General features: G+C 37.7%; 1 protein-coding gene across 1 annotated transcript in view; it reads right to left on the bottom strand.

The window, feature by feature from the left end:
- Cyt-c1 (Cytochrome c1) overlaps nucleotides 1–3,909 on the bottom strand; it is a 52,072-nt gene extending 48,163 nt beyond the window's left edge. The window contains exon 1 of the mRNA XM_083144191.1: nucleotides 3,770–3,909. Coding sequence (XP_083000317.1) covers nucleotides 3,770–3,844 — 75 coding nt within the window. The 5' untranslated portion in view covers nucleotides 3,845–3,909. The remainder of the gene's footprint in view (nucleotides 1–3,769) is intronic.
- Between the last annotated feature and the right edge of the window lie 7,376 nt (nucleotides 3,910–11,285).

Consider the following 11,285-nt stretch of genomic DNA (forward strand, 5'->3'; position numbering starts at 1 on the left):
GAGTATGCGAAATATGAACGAATGCACCAATATTATTAATATTTACCCAACCAAAACTGACTAAAATATGGCTTTTTCCAAAGCAAAACTTACAGAAAAATGTACACTACTTCCTTCCTTCAAAAGACACCATCTTCCTCACGTGAATAACTGACGAACTGAAGGTCTCGCTTATCGCACAGCACTTTATCAACCTTCTTGTGTACTGAACGCAACTTAATTAATAACGGGTCTCACTTTCTGAACGCAACGTAACGAGTTGTGAACGTCACTTGTTCACATGAGAAAACATGGCTTCTTCCTTGTTTATGTATCGACAATCACCGTGGTAATTCACAATGCTATTTTACAACTTCTACACGTTAATTTACAATTTCTACATGGGATAATTAGTGAGTATTAGAATTATTAACGAAATTATGCCTTTTTTCGCTATTGTAAAATTACAACCTTCTACACGTTTATTTGAAAGTTACACACGAGAGTGCCAAATTTTAACTGCAGATTCGTGATTAGGAGCCCTAAATTAGTCAGTATATGAAATATGGATGGAATTGGAGAAGGGTCTGGCATTGTAAAATCATACCAAAAAAATTATTGGTAAGACTGCAGAATATGGGCTGCTTAGGAGGAACGCGGTTCATAATTTTTTGGTAATGTTTTGTAGTTAGTTTTAAGGTGCAGAAATTTTTCTTTAACAAAACCAGAAAATCGTGTCCAGGTTGGGCGGTATTGAAATCGTAGCAACGAAGGAAAAGGCATATTCCTGCACAAATCTAGTGAAAGCAAAAAATGCCTATGTTGTTAGGTAGCTACGTTTAGTTCACTTAGCGTAAGTAATAATTAGTCACTGTATTTATGCTAATGAAACCTAACCTAACCTTGTAGGCATTCCTCGAAGAAATAATGAAAGAAACTGTGCGTAAACAATATGGCGAACGAATGGAAAAATGCATTTATTTTAGTAGCAGGAAAAAACATTTTTCATTGTGTTTATGCTATTGGAACCCAACCTAACAGGCCTAACCTTGTAAGCATTCCTCGTCTGAAATAATGAAAGAAACCGTGCATCTGTGGGTGGAATCTGGAGCGAGAAATCAACTTGAATGCCGCGAAATGAAGGGTCTCACTTATCGCACAACACTTGAGCACGTAAACAATATGAACGCGAACAAATGGAGAAATGAATTGCTTTTAGTAGCAGGAAAAACATTTTTTACGTGCAATAATATACTAGTAATCGTAAAAGGAACACCGGAAAATGGAAGTAGAAGGTACGTACTTTCAGGGGATATAAATTTTGTTAGTCTATTTAGAGGAAAAAATCCTTTAAAATCGAAATAAATATACAGCTAAAACACTAATTACTTAGCTTTTGTACAGTTCAAACTAGTTCTAGGGCCCAAGTTCTTTATATGCTTTCGTAGTTAGGTTAGGCAGGACAGGTTTGGTTCTCTCAGCATTAAAATAAAGTCCCTAAATGCATTCCACTAAGGTTCCGATTTACTTCTACATTAATTCCCACTAGTCTACGATACTTACAGTCGCTTGTCAACGGAAAATACATTGACCATGGGAAGGGTGCATGCTTGCATAATGTAATTTTTAAGTTGTAACTTAAATAATAACTTCTTCTCGAAATCCAAAAAGTGCTCATTACTTTATAAAGAAGGTTCAAATTTCAAATGACAAAGATTGCCAAAATTCTACAATAATTAGTCTTCCTGCTAGGAGAATTTTAAAAAATCAGAAAAAAGTCAGAACCGTTACCAGTTCTAGTTCACAGCAATTTTCCATCTGGATTATTATTTACAAATCTTCAGAATATTTTCGCCAAGAGTAAGTTTCCAAATCAGAGGTCAGCCAATAGGTCTCACTGCAGAACATGGGCTGCTTTTTTCCTATATAGACAAACAAAATTTATATCCCCTGAAGGTACGTACATTCTGCTTCCATTTTCCGGTGTTGTTTTTCCGATTACTATTATATTTTTGTGCGAAAAAAAGTTTTTCCTGCTACTAAAAGCAATGCATTTCTCGGCTCATTTATTCATTCTATCACGTCCATATTGATTACACACAGTTTCTTTCATTATTTCAGACGAGGAATGCCTACAAGGTTAGGTTAGGTTCCAATAGCATAAATACAATGAAAAATGTTTTTCATGCTACTAAAAGCTATGCATTTCTCCATTTGTTCGCGTCCATATTGTTTACACACAGTTTCTTCCATTATTTCGACGAGGAATGCCTACAAGGTTAGGTTAGGTTTCATTAGCATAAATACAATGACAAATTATTATTTAGGCTACAATGAAAAATGCATTTTATGCTACTAAAAGCTATGCATGTCTCCATTTGTGTACGTCCATATTGTTTACGCACAGTTTCTTTTATTATTTCGACAAGGAATGCCTACAAGGTTAGGTTAGGTTTCACTAGCATAAATACAATGACAAATTATGATTTAGGCTAACAGAACTAAACCTAGCTACCTAACAACGTAGGCATTTTTTTTTTTTTTGCTTTCACTAGATTTTTGCAGTGCCACGATTTCAAGAGCCCCCATCCTGAACTTGTATTTCTAGTTTTTTATCGAAAATTACACATTTCCGCACCTTGAAAGTTACTTTTCCCGATTACTAACTTCAAACCATTACCATAAAATTAGGAATCGCGTTCCTCCTAAGCAGCATATATTCTGCAGTCTTACCCAGTCAATAAACAATTATATTCTAAAAACATACAACAAAAAGCTGAGTATAGTGGTGATTTAGGGACGTATAACATTAGCTTGAGCGGAGGAAATTGATTTTATTGTAAACAGGATGAACAAGGTACATTATCTGGCAATTATGAAGGAAAATTTAAGCAGTGTACTGAAAAACTGGGGATCACAGATAATTTCAAATTCTATCAATACATTGACCTCAAGCACCAGTCATATTTGGTGAGGAAGCATCTGCTCTTTAACTGTAATAAGGTTCTAGAAACGACACTACAGTCTTTCGACATTAACCCCTTTAAACACTTGGAGAATGGATAAAAGAGGGAGGAAATATCCAACTAAGTCGAAAGCTGATTTACAAGGTGGGTATTGGAAAATATTTGATGGGATTTCACAAAGGTTGAAGAACCTATTAAGCAAAAGGGGTATGCTACAAATTATTGGTTTCATTTTGCTGATTCTTACATATTTATTTTACTCTGGGTGTCTAATATTAAAGTGATTGGGATATCAACAACAACGTTTTTATTTCCGACTTTAAATTGTATTTCTTTATAATTTTCATTCGTTCATAATATCCTAACCATATTTTTTTGAATATTAGTTCGTTTAAAATGTGCGCAACATGACTTAAAATGAAAATTTCATGTCCGTCCTAATATTTATATAAGCCACTGTACATTAAAAAAAGGGGGAGCAAAGCAATGGTTCATACTTAGAATGGATGCAAGGTACGAACAGCTGATAAAAGGTTCGAGTTTTCGTTAATTTAATAATTTTTAAGTAAAAATATTTAGAATTTAAATACATGGACATTTGCATCTCATAAAGTATATTTCGTTTATGACTATAATATGCCGATTACAAGTTCCCTCAATTTAGCATCCATCTAAAGCTAGGAGCAGTAACATTAGATCAGGAAAGGAGAGTTACACGAGTGTAAAACGGAAGTTATCGTAATGTTAACCATATAAACATTAAACTGTTTTTCCGATAAATATGCGATATTATACTGTTACTAAGGATTAAATTTAGCGCATACCTGACAAAATAACGGGCTGCGGGTCACTTTCAACATTCCAGCCTGGCTCACCTTGCCGACCGCAGCCGCCATCATTGGTAGAAGGTATCAATGTTGTCAGAATCTGTAGACAATTTTCTCTCGCATAGTGTAAATTCCTCCAAAGGTAAGGTTTCTTTCAGTTTTACGAGGTTTTCGTGCAGTTTTGTTCATCTACCATTTTCTTGACAATACGTAAAATGAAATATTTTCCCACGTATTATGAAAAGACAGTGACTGCGATTAGGAGGGGGCAGTTGCCCCTATACTTTTCGCCGCTTTTACACTGCTACAAATGGAAATATACTGTCTTTGCCCCCCCCCCCCAGTTTTGGCAACTTGCTCCCCGGTTTTGGAACCCAATCGCCGACACTGTAAAAATATATATTTCTTGATTCATCAGTTCCTGTATATTTAACGCATTAGATAAGATCTAGCGTTTTTGACAATATAATAAATTCACGTTTGCTTGAAGACCAGACGAGACGGTTGAAATATATCAAAATTGTAAGATAAATTTTATAAATTGCTTTTTGTCAAGAGGTTAAGACTTTATTCTCGCAGCTACTGTCGATTCGCGTAGATGCAGAGAAAGTTTCGATTTTTCCTGCCTCAGGAGTTTGTGGAGCAAGTGAATGAAAACAAATCTCCTGCGCAAGTAGTAACTCGGAGGGCTCGCTCGACCAATAAACAGTTCGAAGGAAGAGGATTGCTTTGAGAGGGCAACGCGACTGCACCTACCAGACGTTTGAAGCAGCTTTCACTTCTTTGCTCCTCTTCACTGGCTTCCAGTGACATGCACTGAGGAGTAGCTAGTCTAGCAGAGATAGATCAATCTTAGTCTATGGATCAATCAATCTCACATCTCTAATTAGTTTCAAATCACAATATTTATTGTCTTATTGAAGCCACAGTTAACATACAACACTTCTTTTGTCACGGACTTCTCGTCCCTCAGCGGGCAAGACTGGAAGGAGCTACTCTAGCTTGCTCTTCCTCCGCCTCACCAGTTACAGGTAGAAACAGCCGCCAGAAGGAAAAGGGAAGATTTTTGCCTCTACTTCCCTTGCACCCTCGCTCCCCGCAGCAAGTTGAAATGTCGTGGTTTATGGTACCCCAATATATCTCCTATAGGAACAGATAGGGGATTGGTTTCCCCTCGATTCCTTTATAAATCCTCTGAAGAACTCAGGGAAGAAATTTATTCAGTACTCATGTTCTCTGTATTTACACCACAACTTTATACACGTTGTATATGTATGTATAATCATAGACTATGGCATTACTGTTCATTTTTGGAACATAACCTGCGAAAGAAGAGGGGCACTTTCTGCTGAATCCTCTCATCATTTTGCAGGACAAACCTGTGGTTGATTTGTTAGCTCGATGGGGCTGGCAGATGCTCTACTATCCCCTGTGACTTTGATTTGATCACTAAGATGAAGCTTTCGAACTGTTCCAGAGATTCTTCAGGTAACAGACCGCTCCATTCAAACCATCAACAGAAAAACCACTGCTACAGAAATACTATGAACTCCACATCGCTGGCAACGGTTGTACACAATACTGGTGGCTACATCGAAGGGCTGTAAAAGTTTCACAGAAGAGGTATCTCTTTTGTATCATTTGAGAATAAATAGTTGGCACTATTAAATTTCCAACCCACGTATATTTCTTCACTATATATTGAAAGGAGATATATCAACCAGGAACACATTGATACCAAATGAGAAAAACAAAGGAGCTGCGATCATTTCAAGCAATTCACAACAATGAAATGCAATAAATGTGATGTAGATAGATCTACACAGGAAATGATTTGTGGTTTTCCACACATACAGAAATGTCACAAATGCCAATTTTGACTAATGTACTATATTGTTTATGAAGGAATAATGACATGGGCGCCCGCAATGGAAAATACCATGTAATTCGAGTGGTGATATTTAATTGCAAATAATACTGTTTTCTGTGATTTTCAGACTGTAAGTTGCAGCAATTACTGCCATGTCGAACAAAATAAGGAAAGAATGTTTTCATCACAGACATTAGAATAATCTTGACTCCCGTCCGTAACTATAGGTGTGCAGGACGAACATTTTTTGGTCGGAACGGGATTGGAAAGGGAAATTTTCATAATCCCGTCGTTGGGGACTGGAAAAAAAATCGCCATTTATGGTGTAGTTCCGGGACGGGAAACTTTCGAAATTTACGGACGCACTGAAACTTCCCTTCCCTTAAAGTGATTGTTTTTGCACTTCTGAAATACGCGTATAAACCATTAATTTCATTATTTTACACACTTTTAGAGCAGTGCAATAACTAACCTCTTTCCAATACGATCCCTTGGAACTTTTCGACTGTTCTAGATCCCGAGAAGTCGTAAATAATTTTCCAAAGTCGGCACTTGAGGTCGATAATTCACGCGCCGTCGTTTTGAATTAGTTTTTTTTTATACAACAAACATGGATCGTATATGCCATGATGGAGAGCAGATTCTGTTTGATATCTTAAAAAAGTACAATAATATAAGTAATTGTTTATCACCAAAGTGACAGATGTTTACAAGGAAACAAGGCGAATCCAGTTTCTATTTAAATAGTGGACTCAAGCCGGTTTCACTCAATTTCAATTTTAAGGTTTGAAAAATAAATCTAATAATTAGAGCCCGGAAGTTCAGGCATTTATTTTCGTTAAAATAGGCAGGCAAAATGGCATTTATAATGTGGAAAATAGGCACTAAAAATGAAAAAAAGGCAAAATAAACAAAAAAAAAGGCACATTTGGAAGTCACTTACTTTTATCTATAATTTCTGGCAAAATGTTAAAATCTACATTGGGAAGAGCATTTCAATTTTCTCCGTCTTTATTGCACATAACTACAAGGTGTTTTTTTTAAGTTCTCAACATTCATTGATAGTCGTCTGTCAGAGAGAATGTTTTTCATAATAGAAAATGATCTTTCTACTTCGACAGAAGTTATTGGAGCATACATAAAACAAGCTAATGTAGCTGGACTCATTTTGGTAACAGCATTTTCACCTTTTAGAATATCACAAATTGTTTTCAATTGTTTCAAGTCCTCATTTGCACTTTTCCGCAACAGCTGAGCCCTTTTCTCCTGGCACTTCCATCATCTGCTGCATAGATTCCTCGTACATTTTCATGGATGCTATAATTGTAATTGTCTCTGGCAATGCACCATACTGTGCAAAAATAAACTTCAATAGCACAGGAGTTCTCCCACTGAAGCCGCTTCATTTTCTGGAAGAGCATCTATCACCTCACTGATTTTTTCAAGGTCGTTAGCAATATATAACTGCTGATATCCAGGTTCCCCATCTGGTCAAGACTGGTTGCGGAGGTAAACTAAGCTCAGATGCAACTTCCTTAAATTTTCGGGTTCAAGAGGGAGATTTCAAAAATATCTTCTTTGTGTTCGAAATCAACCTGTCCACTTCAGCAGTCAATCATGCACAAGGAAATGTTAACCGAAAGGCAATATCCTAACTGAGCATGAAATACATTTTTTTCCACACTTTTCTCCTTCAGCAATGTTGAAACATGCATGAGTTCAATATTACTTAAATAAGACGAAAATTACTCACATAATAAACGGAACAAAAATAAATGCCGACAACGTTTTTTCAGAGGAAAATTAATTTATATACACATTTTTTTTTAAAAAAAATTCAAATTTCATTGAAAAAGGCAAAAAAAGGCATTATAATTAAAAATAGGCAGTGGGGTAGCAAATAGGCAAAATGAAAAGGCTTCTAAAACATTCGAAACAACATAAGAAACGTATATCCGGAAAAATTTTATCAATATATGCAGTAGATAAAAAAAGGCATTTTGCCAAACTTCCGGGCTCTACTAATAATAAACGGTAGAGTACAAGTTCTATGACAGAGGGGCAAGATATGAAATCTTACCCTGCTCCCACAGAAAAAAATCCTGCGTGCACCCTTGAACAATGACACAAGTTTATTGCTTAATTTGCTTAGAGGGATGTAAAGATTGTAAATGTAAATATAATATAGCTACACACACACACACACACACACACACACACACACACACACACACACACACACACACACACACACACACAATATGAACGCCTGTACCCGTCGCAACCGTGCTACTGACTGCTAAGATCCCTCTTCGGCATCTCTGAAGACGCAAGGGGACAGGGACCCAGCTATATTCCTTTTCCAGAATGTCTGGAGTAGCGACGCGCAGAGGCGAAAGCTTGTGGGCGGGGCCAGACTATGCGGCGCTCTCCTGAATGTAGAATTCCCACAGAACTACTGGACCGCGAATGACCAGTCGAGCCGTCCCCTCCCGCGCGACCCTTCCCCTCCCGCGCGACCCTTCCCCTCCTCGCGTTCATTGGACGAGGCACACATCGGAACATGCGCCCAGAACGCATTCGCGTCCGCTTACTCCAGACATTCCGGAAAAGAAATATAGTTTCGCGTATCATTTAGTGGCTACCCCACCCCTCTCAACACACACACTTCTGGGAGAATTTTAGAATTTTATTAACTTTAAATTGTAGATGTAACGTCTAACACGTTACTTATTGTTGCTTTAACATCTGAATGTGCATATATTTTTTTTTATTGTTTGGATCCAATAGGTATTATCAAAAATTCCGATCATATGCGTTGAAGAAAAGGTAACGAAGTAGTCAGTGGCGTACGCAAGGGGGGTTAAAGGGTTTAATAATAATAATAATGATAACAATACTAATAATAATAATTTGCAGCATGGAGAAAAGCACAACATTCCAAACACAATCTAAGCTGCCGCAAAGTTCAATTTTGCAATTTTTTGGCAGCAAGTCGCGCAGTGACTCTCGTGCGAATTATGAAAATCCCTTGCTTCGTCGCAGCGTGCCGACGTTATTGCGAACGTTCTTCCCGGTACTGATTTCGCATCCCCTTGTGAACTCTCAAGTGATGCACATCATTAAATAATGTTGAAGAAGTGCTTTGTGAATCACCTAGATGTGATAAATGTGTTGGAATGTCTATAAACTTACTTTGAATGAAAACATAGACTCAGTGGAATTTAGCAACACGTATTCTTGGGCTTCATTATCCTGGGTGAGTTCCGTAGGTAAAGGTAAATTTCCACGTGCATATAGCACCGTGCCATGAAGGCACATGTAGTGGTGTGGTGGGCCCCACACATTCTCGATCTCGGCCATTCTCGGGTGATGTGATCAGCACCATGCTTCAGCGTCCTCTCAGGTACCCATTGATATGAGGCTGGGTGCGGAGACAAGGCTGTATAAATTCCAACCAATTCCGGGAATCGAACCCGGATCTCCCACGAGGCTGTCAGACGAGACCACCGGGGCTCCTTGAATGAGTTTCATATTTTTATTATTTCAATTAATTTAATATATTTGCTTGTTTTTATGGATTTTCTTCACACTTAAAATGACTCACATATCATATACAAGCCGGACCCTGTGGCCGAGTGGTGAGTCTCGCGCCTAGTGCGGAACAGGTAGGTCGTGCCGTATGAGTTCTGTGCTTTGAGGAAAAGTGAAAGTTCAGCGCGATATCGGTTCGTACGTGTGGGAGAGGGTGTGCTGTTGAACTGTGCTAGTGAAGAATTGGACAAAAGTAAAGTATAGAATGGATCGCTAAAATACGATACAAATCAGTTTTGAAACGGGAACTTTGAAACCTAGTCCTTTGGAAGTACATGAATTTATTCATGATAAATTCAAACTGAGTGTGGACGAAATTGCAGCCATACAAATTCCCACGACGATTAAATGTGTATTTTTTAAATTAGCGCGTCCTGGAAAAATGAGAAAAATAGAAGAAAATACTGGTGAATTGAATTTTTATTATATTAGTGGAGCTGTGACACAAGTGAAACTGAGTGATGCGAATCGAATTGTGAAGCCGGTTCGAATGTTTAATCTTCCTTTGGAAGTGCCAGAACGACAAATTCGTGAAAAACTGAGTGAATATGGGACAATCGATGAATTGAAAGCAGAAACTTGGAGTGACAAATTCAGGTACAATGTGTATAATGGGGTGCGTCAGGTTTTGATGGCAATTAAGAAGCCAATTCCCTCCTTTGTGAAAATAGGCCAATACACGGCACACGTAGTATAAAATTGTCAAATCCCGACTTGTGAATGGTGTGGTAGTAGTGACCACATGCGGTTTAATTGTAACTTACGGAAACCAACAGTGTTCAAAGTCATGGGTCGTGCAGTTCGGTCCTATAACGAAGCAATTGCACCGTCTACATCTACACACGAAGGTATAAATGTGGGTCACCATAATACGACACAGAGTCAAGAATCAGCACAACTGACGGTGATAGAAGGGCTTCAACAGGGAATACATATACAGGAAGAGAAAAATATTCACAAGAATGATCAACAGACTTTGACGAAGGAAGGAACTGAAGAAAATATGCAAGAGCAACCAAAAGAACCTGTGTTAAATGTTCAACTTACGCGACAAAGTGAAGAAATGTCCCTGGTTACTATGGAGCAGAAGAAGGGTGGACCACTAAGACGACAAGAAGACATAACTAAAGTGCAAGAGGAATCGAGTGATGAAGTGCTACAGAGCAAGAAGGAGAGGAAGCAGAATCAGACCAAGCAAAAGGATTTCCGACAAGAAGCTGAACAGGAAAAAGATTCGGAAACTGATAGTGAAAGTGGAAGTGTCCAAAGTAGTACGGGTCGTTCGGTTTTCGGCTCACAAAAACGACCGAAGAGTATAAGGAAAGCGTCAGGCAGCAATCGGACGAAAAGACGATCATTGGAACATGGAAAAACAAATGTACAAGAAATGGTTATTGATTCGAGTCCGATAGGCCATGAAAGTTTGTGAATACTGGGTACAGGTAATCACTTTAAGATTAGAAAATAGTATTATTTGGAATGAATATTTTTATATGGACTGTCAGTAAGTTAATGATATTGAATTGCGTGGTGGTAGTTATTTATGGATTAAGGTATATAAAGGGAAGGGGTATTTCCTCCCCCCTACTAAAATAATATTGTTAGTCTGTTTGTTAATTTTTGGTGTATAACATTAGGGGTATATAAAAATAGTGTAAGAATTTTTATTCTTAGATGGGGCAAAAGTGGGAGTATAAGTATTGGGAATACCCAATCCCAAAAATTTTGATCATACCATTTATGATGACGACCCTTCGTTTTACGACGATAAATATAAACAAAATGAAATCCCATACAAAACAGGCGGCGTTAGAGGACTTTATTATACAAGCATCATTAGATATTGTATTTCTCCAAGAATGTGGACAAATGAATTTCAATTTTTCCCCAACGATAAGAGTTCGTAATAATTCGAATTTTCAATCAACAGGAACAGCTTTGTTAACACGTAATACGGTTCCCCTCACAAATGTGGTGTCATCCTAATAATAGAATCATATCAGCAAAAGTTGCAAATGTATGGATATACAACTTATATGCCCCATCCGG

The sequence above is a fragment of the Lepisma saccharinum genome, chromosome 22 (genome assembly GCF_977018435.1).
Source record: "Lepisma saccharinum chromosome 22, izLepSacc3.1, whole genome shotgun sequence".
NCBI lineage: Eukaryota > Metazoa > Arthropoda > Insecta > Zygentoma > Lepismatidae > Lepisma > Lepisma saccharinum.